This window comes from Temnothorax nylanderi, unplaced genomic scaffold, assembly GCF_030848795.1.
Source record: "Temnothorax nylanderi isolate EJ_2023f unplaced genomic scaffold, tnyl_v1.0 TNYL_tig0115_pilon, whole genome shotgun sequence".
Lineage (NCBI taxonomy): Eukaryota > Metazoa > Arthropoda > Insecta > Hymenoptera > Formicidae > Temnothorax > Temnothorax nylanderi.
Window position 1 is genome coordinate 285,803 of NW_027249177.1, and position 22,872 is coordinate 308,674.

Below are 22,872 nucleotides of genomic sequence, written 5' to 3' on the forward strand. Positions count from 1 at the left end.
ATTTCAACTTTTTGTTTTAACTTTTTTTTCTTGGTTAAGCTATATGAAACTTCGTTTAACTGTATAAATGATTTCATTCAAGCACGTTTTCTTCATTTAACGCAATATGATCTTATTTCAAGTTCAATTTTATTATATATTTTTGCGCATATACAAGTATATCAATGCTGATTTGACACTTCTCTTTTTTCTGTGTGACATTCGAGATTCGTACCTTGCGTTAATTTACGAGTGCCGACTATTTGCAAGTATCGAGCTTTGAACAATTGTATTTTTTTTTACATCATTCTTGTTCACGTTCAATTGAACTGCTCGCATTGACGGTTAGTACGCGCGCAACCGTATTAAGTGTTTTCGCAAACAAGAGTGTGTACGAGTGTCATGGCGGCAGAACAACTATAAAGTGAGTTACGTATCTATTATTTATTAATGCACACAACAAGTACTTTTTGAAGTATTAATTATTTTGAGTTATAATTTCGATATATTACAATTTTTCTGCTGCGCTGCATTTCGCTACATCGTTGAATTTCAAATTATTAATTTTAATTCGAGGCAAAATGGATCCGTCAAAATTATATCAAATATATGTCAGATATATTTAGATCTTAAACGTATATTAAGAGCATTATATATAGAGAAAAGAATATATAGATATAAAATCTTATACATCCGTTGTCTAGAAATGGATGAACATAAACTAGAATTTAAAAAACATGATAAAAGTGCACATTAAGAGCGATCTCGCCAAGTTAAATAACATTTAAAACATTTTGTATTATCAGAATAGCTAATAATTACAGGTTACAGTACCTATTCTGACGACATAGTATTTGCAAGTAAACAAGAAGTAAATAGCTAGGGTTAATGTAATCCGACGATAAATCTTCGGTTTTGCGATAGTGTACGAAGCTCCAGCCTTTCGGAATAAGATTACGATACATATAGCAATTATTAATTATTATTGCCGCACGTAGTTAGAATTAAATGAAAGAATCATGTATGTTAAAGTACATATATCAAATCTTTATTATACATAATTATACAGGCATTTACAAGCAAGTACAGTAGATAGATATACATAATTATACACTTAAAGATATAAACGAAAAGATATACATATACACAGAAGCAAAAACCAAGACTGAAGAATTCTTTTTGAATTCGTAAGAATCCAGAGATCCGAAAGTAGAGGAAAATAATCAGCGGGTTAATGCCAATCACAATGTTCTAATTTCTATATATACGTTTGATCGTTTCTTAATATGGAATCTCGTTGACGAAGCCGTTCCTGCTCTCCGCCGTTTTATAATGATGTCTCTCGCAGAATTCTTGAATCCTTTGACACGCTTCCTCGAGCATGTCACTCGGCACAGTGATTACCAACCTCATGTAAGAGCGATAATCGAAGCACTGGGAAATCAAGAGAGAAGAAGATTAGTAAAATCACGTTATATTTCTAACAATTTTTTTTTTATTAATTATTTGTTGCTTTAACGTGAGATTAAAAACCTTCACCTTCGAATAAATTATCAGAAAACAAAATGAAAACATGATGAATAATGTGATTGCAAAATTAAAGGTAATAAATTACATATACCTGCAAATAATATAAACATGTAAGTCAAATGTTTGATATTTTAAATTCCAAATTTAAAGAATGCAAAGAACTAAAATAAAAATTTATTGATATTTGTGAAATTATATAAATTCGAAAACATCAGGATAAATTGTATAAGCTCTTTAATGTAATTTGTTACAGAATCTGTCAAACTTTGCAATCACATTAATTAATAAAAAGGATTTATATCCTGCTATTTATATTCGGCACATTTCATGTTTTTAAAAATTAAAGCATCATTCATAGCAGTATGATGCTTTAATTTTTTGCAATATTTTTAAACGATAAATGCTAGAGTTAAATGTCGGTATATATCGTAAAATTCAATTTAAAAAAAAACTGGCGTATTTTTACACGGATTTCAGAGATATACTTGGAAGATTTTTAATGATCAATGATTATTAATAATTTAAAACGTCAGAAACACCAACCTGGCCAGGCAGGCAAAACACAGATTCTTCCATTAACAGCCGCTGCACGAATTCCAGATCGGAATTAAATTCCGGAAAGCACGCTAGATCGATGTAGACCTGGAAATCGATTCAATAATTTATAGCTCGTAAATTGCAGTCGGACCCACCTTACTGATGGTATTTGCATTAACGTATAAATAGCGGTCGTGCACCGACTAATTGTACGACCTATTTAACGGATGCTCGATTAACATTTACGGCTTTAGTCGCCGCGAGCTACGGACTGTCAAACAATGCGCTGTGATTCTTGAAATTGTATGCAAGGGTGTGGCCGGGGCTAATTATAATGGGAATCATTACCATCATGTACATCGCCCCATCCGGCATTATCGGTTTCAATCCCAGGATTTTTAATATGCAGTTGTACGCCAATTTGGAATGCGACTGTAACATCATAAATTTGAGATAAATATTTTATTATGCGCTGAGTTTATATATTTATATATTTTTTTAAATCGCTATAACTTACGTGTAGAGTAGAGATAACATCGTCGAAAAACTTCTGCGGCGTTTTTCGAAGTATCGTAGGCAAGGCACCTTGAACGATAGTATTGCTGCCAATTATTCGCTGGCTCAAGCAATGTAAACCTTTGCGAATCTAAGGGATAAAAAATCAAGGATTTGTTAAGCTCGTGCTTTATATTGTATAATTAAATATTAAATATAATGCAACAAAAAATACTGTACTATTTCTATAATATTTAAATTCACGTCAAATAATAATCGATGAAATTGAATTGTTGAAATGTAGAATTCTATTTCTTGTTTTTATGTGCCACCATGTAACACGAAAGCATTTATATAGTACTAGCTGGTTACCCGGGCTTTGCCCGGGCGTCGTTTTTCTTCAAACGACTTCATTTGTTTTTCAATATCCTTATTCCGGCTTCCAAAAAATCGGTAACGAAAAATTATACACTTTATAGCACTCCCCAGAAATTAATTTGGCAATTAAACCCATTCTCGAACAATTAATAAAATTTTTGAACTGGTTTTAACTAAATCGATAAATCGGTAGATTAATGTAAATTTAAATCATTAAAATTTTTTAACCTGTTTCAACAAAAGCGAACCGATTTTATCTAAATCAATAAATCGGTAGATTAATGTAAAATTAAATTATTCCGGCTTCCAAAAAATCGGTAACGAAAAATTATACACTTTATAGCACTCCCCGGAAAATTCTACCCCTGTTTCATATATACCACTTTAAATTATATACTTTATGGCACTCCCCGGGAAATTCTATATATATATATATATATATATATACTCCTGTTTTATATACAATTCTTTAAGATTCAGTCAACTATTTCCCGAAAAATTGGAAAAATTTCGGATACCGGTTCCCAAAAAGATCGGTAACGAAAAACTATATACTCTATAGCACTTCCCGGAAAATTCTACCCCTATTTTATATACTTTTGGTAAAAATTCGGTCCAATAGTTTTTAAGTTAAAAACGTTCAAACATACACCACCCGTAAGAATTTTATATATTAGTATAGATCAGATACATAAAATATATACTAAAATAAAAATAAAACGACACGAAGCTATTTAGGTAAATTTGGAAAATTTATTTTAGGTACGTATAAATGTAACAGATAAACCGAGATAAATTGTATATATCGCTAGCAAAATAATAAAATTTGTTACAAAATTTATAAAAGTTTTAAAAGAAAAAAATTTCAAGAAATGTTATATACGTCAGGCATTTTCGTGATCCGAACAGATATAAATATTCTCGAAAGCGAATTCGGTGCTCGGTCATGTCGAGATCAATATAAAATTACTTCCAAAAACTTGATAGTAGATACTGGATTTCTCGCGAATTCTGAAATATCGAAACGTGTTACATATCGACAGACTATTTACCAGCTTGTCCGATACTCGCCCGTGGGAAAATATCATCAAACGATCGAACAAACAACCTTTTCCTTCAAAAGCGTGACCCAAAAAAAATGTACGATAAAATATTGAATATATGTACATACAGACAAAAGTAGAAACAAATGACGTATTTTCATATCTTATTAAAAAAAGAGAATTAATCGTTTAGTCATGTTTTAGTCGTATTTTAGGAATTATATTAGAAAATTATGAAGCAACAATGAATTATTTTTTAGTCAAGCTGCACGAGAAAAAAGAAGTTAAATCAAAACTCACCTATATACTCGTATATACACAACAATCTATAATCTTGAAATAATTATACTGCGTTAAACAAAGAAAACTTGCTTGGATGAAGTCATTTATATAGTTCAACCAAGAAAAAGAAGTTAATGAAATAAAATATTGAAATTTTTATAAGAAGAATTGTAGATTGTTGCGTATATACGAGTATATAAGTTTTGATTTAATTCTTTTTTCTGTGTGTATCGCGTAGAATACACTTTAATACATTATAACACACAAAGAGTTAAGATAAAGCTTTCCCTATTGTTGTTTCTTGCATGCTTATCTAAGGTAATACGTACATAAAACTTGTTGATTATAGATTTCCCTATTATATCATCTTGATTACTTGTCTAAGACCGCGACTTTGCAACTCTCGCAAAGTTATTAAAAAGCGCAGAAATACATCCGATGGAGACGCGGAGATTTAGAGTTGGTTCGAGGCGATGTGCCGCAAATGCAAGACAAGGAATTAAGGGCGCACGATCGACCGAAAGGCCGATTGCCGAAGGACCGAACTTTAATAGCGGAATAAAGTTTAATCAACGAAATTTAATCCAATCCGCGGTATGCGGTGCCGAACTCGCCGGGACACGCTCGGGCCTCGTTACGGAAACAATACCGCCGGAGAAGCAATTATTTTCGGGCTGTCACGTATTGTACCACGACCGTTTACCCACCTCGGCTTCCAGCACGTTCTGACGATCGTGGATTATTATCCAGCCCATACGCCAGCCTGGAACTAAAAATCTGCAAAGAAAAGAGAGATCAAAATGGGATTATTGTCGTCGGATGCCATTTTACCCAACGTGAGAGTTTGCTTTATCTTCTAAATTAAATAAAAAGACTCCTAAAGTAAAGTAACGTTTCTCTATTTACAAAAGAAATTATTAAATTATACGATAATTCAAAAATAGCTCTATATATATAAAAATAGCTCATATCAAAGCTATGAATTTCTATTTCGATATTGAAAAAAAACTAATTATTTATTAATTATTTTCTTAAATCGATTAGAAATGTATTTTTTATCACGCTTCTCATGATTGTTTGATTGCGATGGAAAAATGAAACGGGCATTTTATGAGTGAACAATTTATGAGCAGAAGCAATTTTTATTGCGGCATGCAATTCCATTGTTTAGCTTAGCACATGCGGTACGAATATCGTGCGGTTACAAAGTGTCTGTCGTACAGACGGCGTCATTAATGCCTTCCACCTGAAGGCATAGTACATGTAACGTGCACTATAGAAATCCCCAGAACACAGCTAGGAAAGCATTAATGACGCCGTCTGTACATCACAATCTTAATAAGCGATGCAAGGTGCTTCTCTTTATATTTTTCAAGATAATTCTTTTATTTCTGACAATAAGAAGAGACTCAAAGAGGAGTAGATTAATGTATTACTCTTAACTGTACTAATTGTTATGGATACATATACCCAACGATAGCACTGCATTAAGATAATATATTTGAATATTTATTTTGCCTGCATAGCATTTGTTCCTTCTTCTTAATTTCTCTTCTTATTTTGAGTATTCCTGTTAAATAAAAAAAGCACTAAATGTAGCTGCGCAATTCACTTCGAAGCAGATTATAATATTTTATGATGAATAATACAATACGAAAGCTCTACGGGAAAGATTTAATTGGTTCTGAAATTCTTATTGTAAGATAAGCAGCAAATTGTTACATGACATTTATTAAATAATGTTATAACGTATCTGCCGTAACTTCACTTATTCATTAGGCAGGCTTATTATTAATCTTTCCTCAACTAAATTTTTTTTTTTTTATAATGTTTCAATTTAATATGTTAAATATTTTTATAACCAATCCTTCAAACTAAAATTTTGTTAAAAAGAACATTTACATGGATGTTATAAGACTTTCCGTTTTACCTCTGCCGATCGATTTATATTTTTTTACCTCATATTCACGTTTATCATTGAATTTTACATGAGAAATGCGATTCACCGTTGATACTAAAATACCACTACCGCGCTATACGAATCTGCGGCGTGTAAAATAGATCATGCCGCAATGAAAGACTTAACAGCAAACTGCAAGAACTCATTTACAACTACTGGTATGGCGTACGGTCGTAAATTAAGTTGCGTTTCAAATCTGATACCGTTAGAATAATGGAGGCATAATCGCGAAACTTTAGAATACGCCCGTCCCTTCAGTTCTCATCGCGACGCGATTTTATTCACGCTCAATCAACCCCACGTCCTATTTTTGAAAAAATCGAGCGAAAAATTTTACAGGCGAAGTGCTTCCGTCCCAAGGATTCCTTCCGTCAACTTCACGAATCGCTAGTTTCGTTCCATCCTTTTCACGATGAAAGATAATAGAAGGTAACGTACTGAAAATAACTGGAAACCCGATGTAGGGAGAACTTATTATATCGGTACCGCATTTTCCAAATTATTTTAAAATGACTATCATCGCATTTATGATGTTAAAAATAATTACAAAGACTATTTTCCTATTATTTTCCCGAACGTATCGTTACGTATAAGCATTGTTTACAATTATAATGCTTTTAGATAAGCACTTTTAGCTGTTAAAAACGCGGACATTTTTTATTTCACGCCGACTTTTGATCCTTCGGTCTTGAAAAAACCATTCAGTAACACGACATTTTGTTTCAAGGGGTAAATTAACTGCTAAACCGTCTTGTTTAATACATGAAAGTCACACGTTACGCGCGTGAAAAGTGTGAAATGTTACAGACAATTTTGCGCTTGTGTTCGAGCGTCAAAACAGGAGTTTTATAATCATTTTACACGTTCCGACATACCTTTTAGTTAGTCCGCTGCACGATAAAATAGGAACTTCGGTCGATAGAGACGCTAACGAGTGGAAAGTCCGTCCTGGAAATACCTGAAAACAGAGCGGTGAGGTGAAAAATGTATTTGCGTATAATAGGCACGAATGTTTCGCCTGCGTGCAAAGGCATGTGACACAAAATAATGCAAAATCGTAACAGTCATACATTACTTCGTCTCGTCGAATTTTTTTAAATACCTATACTCTCTTTATATATTATATTGTATATAATATTTTTATGATTAAAGTTATAAAAATTTACGTGATAAATTTTTTTACAAATAATATATTTTATATATCTCTTATTATGTAATTCTTACATAAAAATAAAATTCTCTCATAGATATTATATTAATTAATTAAAAAACGACGTTAAAAACGCAAAATTAATATAATTTATTTCTTTATACAGTTACACTTCTTTTTTTTACTACATTAAATATTTTATCAAATTAATTAAATATTCTTATACAAGTTACAAACAAAAAATATTCTTCTTGACGCGGTGACGAAGTGCAACGCGCCCCTTCCGGATTCGGGACACCGTACATATCTGTTCTGAATTAATTTCACACCCCTTTCGAACAAAACGCCGCGGTGCATGCTTTATTTGTTCCGCAAATGAAACGATTTGTCACTTGGGCGGTGGATAAGCGTAATATTCGGACACGTACCATGTGCTCGTAAATCTCATCGGCTATAATGGGTACGTAGTAACGAGCGGCGATGTCGAGAATGTCAAGTATATGGTCGCGGCTGAACACGGAGCCGCACGGATTCGACGGATTGTTTATAACAATCGCCGCCGTCGACTCGTCGATTTGCTCCTTCAGGTCGTCCAGATCGATCTCCCAGCCGAGCTCCGGCTAGAAACGATTAATATTAATGGGATCCATTCGCGAGAAGCCCTCTCGAGTCTTCATCTCTCCTCTGTCCTTCCCCTCTATGCCGCGTGATATTGTGTACAAGGTGACTCAAAAATCATGCGCTCTCTTACGATTATAAGTTCTCCAACGATTCTGGGTTCTTCGTGGACAAAATTTCAACATGGCAAAGATATTTCCACATTTTTAGCGAAACTTTTATATTAATTTTGTAACGGAAAGTCTTATAAAATCCATATAAATGTTCTTTAAAAAAAAATTAGTTTGAAGGTTTGGCTATAAAAATATTTAAAGTGAATTAAAATATCATGAAAAAAAAAATTTAATTGAGGAAAAATTAATAAGCCTGCCCAAAATATTTGTGATTAAAAAGTAATGCGTGCACTGAGAAAAAAATGTTCTGGATTTTAGTAAATATTAGTTTGCATACAACTGTGACTCCATTTATTAAAATAAAGAAAATTTTCCTTTTTATTAGTATATTTTTTTCCTAGTGAATACACATATACTAATAAAAAGGAAAATTTTCTTTATTTTAGTAAATAGAGTCACAGTTGTATGCAAACTAATATTTACTAAAATCTAGAACATTTTTTTCTCAGTGTGGGTATACGTTTTATAACAGTAAAATAATACAATAACACGTATGTACGTGCATTACGGTATTATCAAATAAATAGATTTATTTATACCTAATTTTTAACTAAATTTCATAATTGTGATTTCACTGGGTAACTCTATTTAATTGCCCAATACTTGGTGTAATTATTAATATAATTGGTATATAATGTTTGTAATGGTTGTGTGTTTCCTAAATTGTTTTCCAATTGTTTGTAAATATAAATTTACTAAATGGGTTCATAATAAAACTTCTTTACTCTATAATTAAAACATTACTTGGCAATTAAAAGCATTATAACGTTTAAATAATTTTCCATCTGTTATACGTCAGCATTTTTCTATAAAATTATATAGCGAGAATAAAGCAATGCCGAAGTAGTTTTGGTACATGATACATTTTTATTCAAAACTTCTAAATAAATGTTAATTATTAACTGTAACATAATTTTAAAAAAATATTTTTGAATAAAAATGATAAAGAGAAAAATATTAGAATAAAGAATAATAAATGCATGTAGCAATAAAAGCAGAACATTTAAAGGATTTTACGAAGTTTAATGTTCATAGAGACATAGACAAATACATAGTATTTATGCGATTGCATGACTGATGTATAATATGAGCAATGCGCCAGGAGGTACAAATTCCTTGCACATTCCGCCTTATACACAATTAAAGCTACTGCATTGTGGTTGTAATTACTTCCAGAACATAAAATAGTTCGCAACGACGCGCAAAGAGGAGAGTGAGACGTTAAAACTTGCCGCCGAGCGAAGCTGAAAAGAGAGGAAACTACCTCATTAGCACTTCGGTTTGAAAATCTCCGAGCGAAAGCACTGATTTATCGTGTAAATAGCGAAGGGCGATTTAAATATGATTTCGTGCCGTTTAAAGTCATTATGCAATGACGGCAATTGGCTTAAAGTAAACTACTATAAATCCTTTGCAAATAAAAACGGAAAATCTTTGCGGAAAATTTAAAATTAACGTAATTACATGAGTTAAGTTACGAAATTAGTTAATATTGAGAATCAAATATTTTTTACAAGCTAAAAACTGTCTATTATGTGAGAAAATTATTTTGACTAGATAAAAATAGAAATTTTTAAACCATGAATGTAAATTCATGTTTTATATACGCTAAATGTGTAAAATAAGTATTTCTGTGCTGTTACACAATGTAAGAATTTAATAAAACTATATATGTTTGCAACAAAATATTATTTTAATTAACTTATTGATAGTCGTTCTTTTCCAGATTTATTTATTGCTTAAGAATTATAGAATGCGAAAAATATTTACAAATTGATCTTTCTATCGTTTTACATTAATGTATAAAGTCGAATAAAACTTTCTCGCTTAATTGCACATTTTGAAAGAATACTGTAATAATTATATTTTCTGGCATATATATCTAAAAGAGAGTACGTGTATAATTGACATTGCTGCGCTGAAAGATTCTGGTCATCCTACCCTCGCGCACACTAAATAAACGGGACATTATGCACCCTCATTGTTTTTCGTTAAATAAATGCATTCACGCCCTAGGTGGTTAATAAATTTAAAGATACCAACGAAATGGTATATTTTTGCATATAAAGCTGCTTACTAAGCCCGTCTGTACCGCTTGAAGTGCGTTTTGTAATAACGCGTAACTTAAGAAATATAGCAGACGCTGTTATGCACGTTTCTTATTAATGGCGATGCAACACGGTAGCGCGTACAGAACTACCTTCTCTTTTACAAGCGCGATTATTACAGAGTAGCCACTACGCGCTGCGATATAGATTAATATTTTTCACATTATCACGGGAATATAAAGCTGATGCCCACTACACTATTCGTTCACAAACGCACGCATATTAAACAAATAAATTAAGAAGTATTAATCGATTTAATATTTCAGAAATTAGTATCAATTGAAATACGCGCGTGGAACAGTATAATGTTTTAAAAAGAAGTCCCCGCGTTTTAGAAAACAACTTATAACTCATTTTTATATGTAAAAAAAATGGTTAAAAATCTTTGGTTATTTGGCTTCGACATGCTCTTTTCTCGAAATAATTTTATGTATGAAATATTCGAAGGAAAATTTTGATCTATATTTGCATGATCTTTAAGTCATCGCGGAAATAATTGCTAGAATTTTAAGTTGTGCATATACCTAGCAAAATCCAGCAAAACGTGAAGAAATCACTTCGATTTCCTTTTTTGAGAAAAATACTCACACGTAAATTGTACGTTTTAACCGTAATACCAAGGCCCTCCGCCAGCGTTCGATAGATAGAAAAACCGGGACGTGGAATTAGGATGTTTTGGCCTTCTCGAGCTAAAGCCGTAATGCACAAGTCGAGTGCGCAAGAACATCCACTGCACAGGATTACGTCCTATGGCAAATATAGAGACACGAAATATTTTATTTTCGCGTGTTTTACCTTTATTCTCGTCATATTAAATGTGGAATGGAAATAAAAAGGAATATTTTTAAGGTAGAAAAAATATTTTTTTACGTTTCCATACTTTCGTATTTTTTTAAAAGATTTGCTTGATGCAGTGATAAAAAAATTTCAGCGTTCTGGCAGAAAAAATATGAAAATATATCTACATGATTAAATGAAGTAAAAGCTGATAGATTACTTATATATGGTATATATATCGCAAGAATTTTATTACAAACAAATAAACTGAATGCGATATTTACGTGCTGAGCATAATTGCATTTAAATACGAAAAGATATGATTAAAAGTGTTTTTAAAGAAAAGTAATAATATTTTTATGCAGTAAACTTTTAATTTTGCTATTACTATTCAAGTTTTGTCACGTAATTTAATAACTGTTCGATAATTTTATAAACCATTTGTAAAAAAAAAAAGACTAATTCCTTCGTTCGTTAATATTATGTTATTATATTATTATGTCATTATGTTATTAACAACGTCGACATATTTCTTTTTCCATCTGCAATTTTTACGGCATGAAAATTCGCGACATCAAGTTAATTAACTATCTTCAGAGTTGTACGTTTACTGCTCGGAATATACAATCGACCACGTCGTCCTCTTATAAAACCCACCCTCCTTCTCGCGGTTGGGAAGAATTTACGACTGTTATTAATATTAAAACAACTCGCGCAAAATTTGACTTTCCGCGCTATTCCGGTTGAATAAGTAAGAACAAAATTGTTGGTGAATAAGTAAAACTCGATTTAAACACGTGACAAGGAAGCGTAGGTGTCAATGACTCCAAATTTGCTTGCGACACATGTTGGCCGATCTACCAGCGACATTCGATATAAGCACGTGTTCATCCTACCTTGGGATCGACTTTCACGAGTTCATTCGAGCTGTACTCAGCTACGGCTTCTCTCGCCTTCTGATAACCTAAAACAAGATAAAAATTAATTTTTCACGTTACTTCAGATACAGTGAAAATATCTGATTATAATTAATAATTCGAAAATTTATCATACAAGATAGACATGCGTGTCGCGTATGTATGTACATTAATCTAATGAATAAATGCGACAGTTATATTTACGGTATTGTTTAAATTATTTATCGTACTCGCTTGGAAAATTGGTAATACGATAAGGTAGGTATATCGAAATGAAATTTGTACGTCGACCATTAACAAATTTGTTTCACGTTATTTCTGTCGTATATTTCGAAATTTCCGGTGAAGTAAACATGATTTATATAGAAGGCCATTTAAGTTGATATTTAAAAATCTTATTACAAATTACCGGTGCTCGGCGCATATCCATTGTATAATTGCGATGCGACGCTTTCTTGAACGGCCTCGATCACCTCCTTCGGTGGCTTTAAATTGCCAAAAGTTGTGGGGTCGCCTTAAAACAAAACACACAGTAGAATCTCAGAATTCAAAGTTTCACTAAACTTCCCCCCATGAGTATTTCTTTATTGATCATCACGTAATTACGAGTATACGGTAAGCCGCGTAAATCTGCTTCTCCGTCAAACACTCGCCGCTATTACAGTTTCGCGTAAACACCTAATTACACATATGTCATGTCGTTGTAATTGATTACTGGATTCAAACTATAGGATAACCGTAGGAGAGAACGCTAATTTACAGACGCGTTGTCAAAGTGCAACAAAATACCCGCCGCGCTCCGCTCGCATTCTGGATTGAAACTAATTAAATTGTTTCCTGGAGGCTATCCACCGTATAGTCAATCTTTGTTGCGAAATATCTGTTACCGTCGGCGACGACGAAATAAAATCCGAGCTCCGCGAATGCCATGAGATTTAGTGTAATTACAACTCTGCCATTGTCGGAAAGGATTGCTGCGTTTCGACGGCGTTAATATTGAAGTTAGTATTTTCTGACTATATATGTATATATATATATATATATATATATATATATATATACACTGTTGAAAAATTTGGGTTAAATATAACATAAATCGCATGTCCCAAACGGTCCACTCAAATTTTTGTGTTAATTTAACATAATATGGATGTGTTAAATGGTAACACCGATACTATGTTAAAATATTTCAACAGAAAAGAAATGTAATTCTGATCGTAATTTGAGGTAAATTATGTGTACAATTAACATAACTTTTATGTTGAAGTTAAGATTGTAAGATAAAATCAACATTCTTTTTCTGTAAATTTTTATTCCCACTTCTGTTATAGAGTAAAATCAACACTCTTTTTTTGTAAATTTTAACACATTTAATAAATACATTCAAATTGTGTTACTTTAACATATTCTTTAAATTATTTTAATAATTTTACATTTTAAATTTGTTTAGTTCAATTAACATAGCAGGCATATATTAAATCTACACATGTATGTGTTGATTATTTTACACAAAAATTTTAACAAGGACCTTTTTTAACAAACCTACAAAAATTTTCCAACAGTGTATATATATTTTACATTCCTATTATAGCAAATGTCAATTAGTGTACACATTAGTGTACACGCACACTGAATCCGTTGCGTTGTCAGTGAATTATTAAGTGCACGAGTTAATAACATATTTATAACAGCATCGTGTTTAAAATTTTTCATTAATCAATTTTGTTACTTTTCATTAATTCACGCGGATATACCGCTTCAAATTATATAGAGAAATACTACGTACAAAGCATTTGTTCGGTAATTTTTAGAGAAAAACAACAGAAAAGGAAATAAAATGGTTTAATTAGATTTATTCTCAAGGATAGATGTATTTTAACCTTTTCATTAATTTTATTAATGTTTTATTAGTACATCTCATTACAATTTTTATACATTATTTACCTTTGTATTATTAACTTTATATACAAAAAGAATTAATAAAAGTCTATATACGCTTTCTTTTACTGTAGCAATATCTTTCTCCGATAGAATTACTTTTGAAATTTAATATGTATATCTCTTTTTAGTAAAAAAGAAGAATATACGAAGTAAATTTCTTATTTTATATTATTATTTTATTTGATTGTGTAATTAATAATTTGCTGATGATTCAAAGACTTTAGCGTATGTACCACTAATTAATATTATAAAACTTATAAACCAGTTGTAGAATATTTTTAGAACACGGTCAAATATATATACCGAAACTTTACCGAAAACAACACGCGAGACATATACACAGCGTATCCCAGAATTTGTACACGCGGAATGCAGAGTGCGATTCCATGCGCTAGAAGAAACAATTTTTTTCCTGTGGTAAAATTACGTTTGAATAGTTTTTAAACGAGAGCACTTTAAAGCTGACGAACTAAGTTACGCATGAATCAGAAGCAGTGCGCATTCTGGGATTATATGCTCTATATGCACATGTAGCATCCTGTCTTTTAATATGAAAAATTTCCCCAAAAAAAGCTTTTACTTCCGTTGAAAATTTTTGGGGAATTTTCTACCTCTTTTATTTAAAAAAGTGCAAAATTTCGAAATATTGTTACGATATTTTGTCATTATACTACGCTTCTTCTTTTATCATCTACAAAAGTGAAGGGCAGTACGAAAATTCTCATGTCACTGCCATTCTATTTTCGACGCTGTAATCTTCCTCGAATTGCATATGTATAAAATAAAAAGAAGCTCTCGAAAATGTACACAGCCGCTGGCACATCCAGATCGGGATTTGTATCGAAAATATATTTAGATTAGCGTGCTCGTATGTCAGTTCTATTCTATTCCACTATAAAATTTGCTGAGGACGTTTTTCCGATACATTCTGACACATCCGCATTCCGCGCCACTTGTGTTCTACAAATGTTAAGGGGACTCACGCGTCACTACCACCGCCTTTTAACTTTTTACCGCGCTTTTAAAACCCCGCTGTATATAGTTAAAATCGCGTGTCCTAGTACGGAAAAGGTTTGAGAAACTTTCTGAAGAATTAAGGAGGTTAAAAGGACTGAAGGGAAGTAAAATATACGATTAATTCTCGCGGACAAACATTCTCGGTGCTTCAGTTTTTACGTACTTGACTACTCTCAGGATGTCATTTCCATCCCTACTGTTGGTTTTCGTAAGAAGGATTTTCAGAAAGATACTGATTAAAGAACATATTTTTATTTATCCAATTTAACATGCTCTCTCAATATTTTATTAAATATTATATCACTAAATACCAATTTTCTCTGAAAAGCAAACTTAAAACCAAAATTAAGATGATGTGCAAAATTTTTAACTAAAGCTAACATTTTTTAAAAATATTATTAATTATTTCTGCGTATAATATCAGAGAAGATGTAACCAGTTATAGCAAAAAACATTATGTTCTTAATGTTCGTCGCTGTTTAGAATTTTCTAACTTAGAAAAAACAGTGTTTTAAATAGCATATATAATTTTTTTCCTTTGAAGATATTAAGTGTCGAAGAATTCAATCAAGGTCAAATATATTGCAATTGTTCTACCGCTTTGGAAACTGTTATCCGGTAAACCTTTGAAAAAGTTGTTTCCTCTAGAAATACGTCGTAGAGTCGGCAAACGAAATATTGTCTAACCTGCACCGCGTGTTTGCGTACCGATATTTTCCAGAGCGAACTCTGCGTATCAAGTTATGATACTTCTAGAAGAGAGGAGCGGAGGAAAGCTTGGAAACAAAGTTAACTCGCATTTTTAATCAGATTATTAGAAAAGTAACAAAGAAGTAGACGATAAATATTAATCTAAATGTAGCAATTTATGTCCTACATATGTTTTATATATATATATATATATATATATATATAATCACTTTAAAAGTTAGACAGAGTCAGGACGCGCTCCGAAATGTACTGACAGCACTGAAAATCTATAGTTCACGTCACATACTGTAGATTTTCTAGTATTGCCAGTGCATTTCCCCGAACACATGTAGGCAAGTAAGATAATCGTAAGATAATCGTTGGAACTAATTGTGAGTATTTATTGTATTTATGTGAACGACAGGAGCGAATAGTAAAGATAAGATAGCGTGTAAAAGGTAACCTGTTGTCATTATCTCCCGTAAAAAGTTCCATTAAGACAATATCGATTCCAAATATTTAAGAAAGATACTACTAAAATTTCATGCAGCGATAATACATCGTCGTATGTATGACAGTAAAATTGGATTTTACTGTCTCATTTCAAAGATGATGCACGAAAAATTACATGCGTTTTTTTAAAGCACAAATAGGTCGCATTGAACGCAGTTTGATATTTCCAACTCAGTTTCCGCGGGGCTCTAGAGTTGTTCACAAAATGCGCTCTTTTTCATATTCCAGCATATTTCCCTCGCGTGGGATATTTGACTTTCCATTTTTCACCAATCCGTCAACTTTTTTCACATCAAGCGCCGGAGATCATGCATATTGAGGATCTAATCGTATCCGCGGAGAACAGCGAAAGTTTGCAATCTGTATGCATTTACCCGCGTTTGCCGGCAAAGCCGGGTACACAGAGCCTTTGTAGGTGGCCCGCTATTTGCGTAATGTTTTTCACAAAGTGCCGCAAGTAAAGCGAATAGAACTAATAATTTTATTTTTCAGTCTTATGAATTTAATCTGCTATGTATTGAGTGCTGCATTTAATTATCGCAACTATTCTCATACATCGGCGACTTACAGGCAAATTATAATTTCGCTTGGACGCACGCGTCGCGCTTTTATAGTAAAAAAAACACGACGTATAATCCTTCCCTTTATTTCAAAGGAAAATAATCGACCGTGTCGGTCCCGTCATCCTTGTTCCGCATAAAAAAAATTAATAACTGCTTGATTACACCGTCATGATAGACTATCTCGTGCTTTTCTGTGTCTTTCATCTCTTATGACGTAAAAAAGTTTAAATCCAGAAAATCAACGGCAAATTTTAAATATTATAATGCAAATAAAGATGCGTATTGCTAGGAAAATTCTTAAAAGTCATGCAATAATTGAATTATATATAATAAAAATATCTTAAGAATATATGTAAAACTTTTTTTTAGAATTTTTGCAATTTTTTATAATGTAAGAAAGCGTAAAATCAAATATAACGTTCTTTAAAATTTGAAATGCAAAAAATAACATATTATAAATATATCTACTTGTTACAATCGTAACTTCATGCTTTGCTACTACAGAGAAATTCCTTCAATAGTCTTGTTTCCCAAAAAATGTTCCACGGTAACACTTGAATATAATTTTTCAAAAAGGTAAGAAATGCAAAGTATCTACAAATCTCAATAACTCAAATATTTTGTACAGCGTAGAGAGATAGCATAGGTGGTTCTATGTCGAATTATACATATAATAAATCAGTGAGTATTTTTTGTTTTTCCAAATTTTATTATATTTGCATTTTTCGACATTCTTAATTTTTTTTTTTACTTTATCTATTGCGTATTTTTGCCTAAAAACTTTCTTTTTCTTTGGTGCAGAGTTTCTAAGAAATTAAAATTTTTTTTAAACATTGTTTCATTTATATATCTTATCGTGTTCGCCATAATTCATTATCATACGCATATACGAGAAAATATGGTATAATATGATTAAATAAAATTATATCCTTATACTATTAATGTATTGCACATTTTTTACTTTATGTATGCTGTTATCTGGCTATTTATATAATTTAAAATATTTATGTGATTCAAATTTTTATATTAAATGGCATTTATTTTTTATAGACATTTTAACAAATTTCGATTTTTAATATTTTATTACCTTTGGAAAATAGGAAATAATTTTAATACACTTTAATATTATATATACTTTATGATGTACGAACTGGAACGGACATTATCATTACGTGCATTTCATTATCAAAGAAGCAATTTGCGATAAAAATGCTTTCAAACGAAATATATGTAATAGTTAAGTACCTTTAACTGTAATAGGTAAAAATCTTTTGTCCTTAAATTATAATAAATTATACTCGTATCTCAATTTACACGTGGAGTAGTGAAATTTGTTCCACATTTTTTTCACGCGGTTAAAAATTGTGTAAATAAAGTCTGCCAGAACAAAAAATATACGTAAGAGAAAAGCTCGTGTATGTTGTAAAAATATTTATTTCACATTTATTTTGTTTTATTCGCACGAAAAATACAAGAAAAAGTAAATTTATTATCACGCGTATAAGCTTAATGTGCTCCACAAATCAACCAAAAAAGTTAAGAATAATGTAATAAACCTAATCAAATAAGAACCTAATCAAATAAGAACTTTTGGCTTTTCTTATATATCATATAATTTCATTAAATATTATAGGAAGATATATTTTCTGACCTCGTATAAAAAATATCGTGTAAAAGAAACTGCAATAAAAAGTACCGCGTAAATCGAGAGATGAGTATATAATATATATATTATAATTAAAAAATGAGTTTCTGTGATATAAAATTACAAAACTCAAAATATGTAAAATAAACAGAATTATGAGGTATGGTTCCGATCCATAAATTATATATTGCGATAAAAAAACTAACGAGTTTACTGCGACTCTAAAGTTTATTAAGATGCTTTGATATATGTAATTTGCTTAATTTACACTGAGGACGGCCTAATGTCAGGCCGAAACGTCTGTCAAATTGTCAATTTTAACCTAATTAAAGATTAAGACAGTAACCTTGTTACGGCTCCTTTTCACTTAATTATTGATTTATAAACAGAATCATTTTTTATATTATTTTGAATATAATATAAAAAAATCCCACTTGTACCTACTAATATATGAAGTATATTAACACATATCTTGCTTAGATATAATAAATTAAGAAATATTATATTTTTTAATTTATATAGATTTTAGAACAAGATACGTATCTTAAGAAAATATTTGAATAAATATTTGCCATAAAATTACTTAAAAATCTATTTAGCCACACATAGATGTAACAAGTTTATAGTATAACTGATTATCAAGTTTTTTATTCTAAACTATTTAGTTGCAGTTTAATTTTTTTTTAATTCTGATTTAGAAAAAAATAAAAAATACTCGCTTACTTGTCGTCCCATTTCATGAAAAAAATCATCAAATGGGTATAATACAATTTTAATTTTACTTTACCGCATCTATACTTCTTCGCTCGATTATCCTTGCCTTTAAGAACAAAAAGTTTCTTCTCGTAGAGAAGAGCAAGTGAAGGGTACAGGGGAAAGACGATCAAAGTCCACTTTTTGTCAAAATTGATCTGGTCGTGCTATCTCGCGGCATTTTCAAAGAACTGTCATAATTCTAATTCATAATTATGTTTTGATCAAGAACAGTTATAATTCATTGGAAAGATATATACCGTGCAATGCTGGGGAAAAATGATCACAGTCCACGCGCTTGTGGGGAAGAACTATCAGAGTCCAACATACAATATAAACACCAAATAAACATTATGCATTCCGATATTCACTGTCAATACTTTTTTTTTAATAGCTTCCTAAGATATCTGATATCTTGAAACTTAAAATTGCATTTTTCTCGAAATTACTCCGGATGGACATTGATCGCTTTTCCCCTTTTACCCTTCAATGTTTTCAACACTGGACCCACGATAACACGATTCTTACACGTGGAATAAACTCACCAATGGACAGCGCAATCATCGGCTTGCTAGGATTCGGTTCGACAACGATATTCTCGACAATCGACCTTATAGGATTGTGCGTTTTCCGTGCGATATCGGAGGCGCAAACGTTCCAACATTCGCGGAAACTGGGCACGGACATCTTGTCGCTCGCGAAGAAGCCTCTCGGAAGTTTTATCTGCTGATTTTCGCCGGTAGACAACCAGCGGACGCACGTGTATATGTATCTCCAAGGGAACGTTTACGTTCCCGCTCGACTCTCAGATATCAGTGTTCACTATCGACGGCCCTCATACAGCTGATGCACTATCGATACGATCGACGATTCTGGTGCAGCTGGTTCTCTGTCACTGAGCCTCAATCGCGTCAGCGCGCTAATAATCAAAATGCTCGACGGAGGCTGGAGGACAAACGAACCGGTCGGATTGGTCCGTTCGGCACCACACCTTCTTTTATAATTAATTAAATGGATTCTCTATTTATACGTAGGGAAACGTAGCGTATCGGGCAACTTCGACGTAGTTGTCATCGACGCAGGTACAAACAGAATGTGCCTCACCGTTTCTCCGTTCCTCCTCCGCCAGTCTCCGTCTCCGTCTCCGTTGCGCCACCGGAGTTTAAAATGTAACGTTAACTCCATCGGCTCTCTACTTTGTTGCATCTCTCTAATGTTTATGCAATTATACCTTGTAACTGTTTACTCCGAGTTACCAGTCGTGGAGATTATTCGAGCGCTGTTTCGGTCCGACGACTACGACAACGACGACTTCGCGAACGTGCGTTTGCTCGTTAATTGAGTTTAACGCGGCGTTCCTCCCACTGTATCTATACGCTCGGCAAATGTCAGGAATGAATAAGTAAATTAGACGCAAAAATGATTGCTATCTGCGCGAAATCAAACAGAAATGGTCGACTGAAGAAGCACATGCGCATAAAAGCGAAATTTATCATTTCTCGATTCTATTATTCCCTTAATTTCTTGCAAACGTGCAAAATAAATTTCATTATAAGCTTCTATTTTTCGCTAATAAGAAAAAATTAATTAAAATAATTATTAGTTTTCTATGTAGGGGAGACCGGGGCAAACTCGACACGATTTTTTCAAAGGCAATTTTTAACAATTAATTAAAATTTTCAAGCAAATTTAATGGTACACATTTAAAGAGTGTACCTTCAGGTACAAAATTGCTTAAGAAAGTTTCGCTTAGTTTCGTCCCCAGAAAAGGAAAAGTGACGCAAAGACAAATTTTCAAATTAAAAAATGCCGGGACAAACTCGACACTTTGCCTGATCGACACAATTTGATCTGGAACTTATTTTTTATTGACTGAAACTAAACATACATTGTTTATCGTGTATTTAGAAAGTACAAAAATTCGGAATCAAGTAAAACAATCATTGAAAATAATGAGAACAAAAATTGTTGAACATTCAATTATTTTCATCTAAACTCATGTCTGAAAAACAATTTATGCAAGTAAATTCGCGATTAGACGTGCGCACACATTTGTCATGGGCCATATAGCTGCATGACAAGCATCGTTTGTTATTAGAACCCGATAAAACGGCGTGGTGTCGACCAAACGTCGTTTTTCACTTTTGTCACTTCAAAAATATACAAATTTTGAAAATATGCAAAAACTATTATCGGATTCGTATAGAGAGCATCGAATTTTCCATCAAAATCACTTACCGGTAGATTCGCAAGAGTAAAACTCGATGAAAGAGTAGAAATTTTCGAGAGATCAGAAAAATTACTTTTTACCATCAAAAACGTATATGTCGCGCTAAAAATTACACCATAACTCAGAATGTCATCAAATTCCGTTGATAATACTGGCACATAAAGACGCATTTACAGTAGGAAAGGCAAGTTTCTACGATAGATTTAAATTGGCAAAAAACCTAGTGTCAAGTTTGCCCCGGTGTCGAGTTTGCCCCGGTCTCCCCTATATAATCACTTTAAATATATTCTTTATTATGATATAATATATATGCTATCTCTAGGCGTTATGATATATATTTTTCTTCAAGCTGTTATTACGCTAGATTTAATGTAGTACTGATCTACTGATAATTACTGATGTATATAACATTTTCATGCATCATATAAAGTTAACTGAGTAGACGACGAGCGACTGCCAAATGTCGCTATTGCAAAATGTAAATTCAAATGAAATTGTAACAGCACATAGATATACATGTGGATTAAATAAAGCTTCAATATTATATTAAAGCGCACACGGAACATTCGCTCTGAACTCGGTCAGCAATTTTGCATAAAGACGAGCGATATTTCTTGTTAATACATATTGACGATATTATATTTGGTGATAAATGTAGGAAGATAATTAATATGAGAGAAATTGAAACAGATTTTGATATGAAAAGCACAACCATGACATCCACGATGGCAATATCAATAATATAAGTAATGTACAAAAGTTTAATAATTAAAAGAATTTTTTAAAAATAATATTTCATTTTAAAAATTTCATCTAAAGACTACCTATTAATGTAAAAGCTTCAGGAACTTTTGTCTCTTTTAATTTTAAATTGCTTCGTCAATCGTAGAGTCCTGCGCAAATTAAGCTTAGATTAATTATACATGTTGCAGAAATCTTATTAATTAATTTTATTAGTTACAATTCCATACAATTAATGATACAAACTTTTGATTTTACTTACATAAATTTTATTTAATCGATTCTATGGAAATCTATTTTTTTCGAATTTTAATCTAAAATGTTTAATTAATGAAACATTTTTAATAATAACTAAATATTAACCAACTTTAAGAAGTAATATTACTTTTTAACATTTTTTCCGGGAAAAAATCAGTGTAGAAGGCTCACTGAAATAATCGAGATATTTGCTATTAAAATCAAAATAGAGATTCCGTGCGACGCATATGATACATATATTAATAAAATTATAAATATATCTATATATATCTGCCGGAAATACATCTTAATATTTCAACAAATATTAACTTTCAACAAATATTAATATATTTGTTTCTTGTTTTCGAATCTATATTTAAATCGAGATATCTATTCAATTTCGTACTTGTCAAATTTTTTCTCTAATAGGATAAACCATCTGAATGGACGAAATCAAAAACACGAAATAAAACATAAAGCTAATTAATGTCTTGCCTTAATATCGAATGGGACTCATCGTATTAAGAATTATAGGCCAAACATAATAAACATCACAAGCGAGGCTTATGATACAGATTGAATATAAGAAACCAAT

The 22,872-nt window shown here is 31.9% G+C and overlaps 1 protein-coding gene across 1 annotated transcript; it reads right to left on the bottom strand.

Annotated features, from left to right (window-relative positions):
• Positions 1–1,005: 1,005 nt before the first annotated feature.
• On the bottom strand, positions 1,006–20,355 carry Tat (Tyrosine aminotransferase). The gene is made up of 11 exons (XM_071712781.1): positions 19,615–20,355; positions 12,357–12,461; positions 11,927–11,994; positions 10,842–11,000; positions 7,783–7,974; positions 7,080–7,162; positions 4,952–5,021; positions 2,564–2,692; positions 2,395–2,478; positions 2,053–2,151; positions 1,006–1,413 (listed from the first exon to the last, which is right to left on the bottom strand). Exons 1-11 carry the CDS (start codon positions 19,754–19,756, stop codon positions 1,261–1,263), a joined length of 1,284 nt encoding a protein of 427 aa, XP_071568882.1. The 5' UTR covers positions 19,757–20,355; the 3' UTR covers positions 1,006–1,260.
• Positions 20,356–22,872: the final 2,517 nt, after the last annotated feature.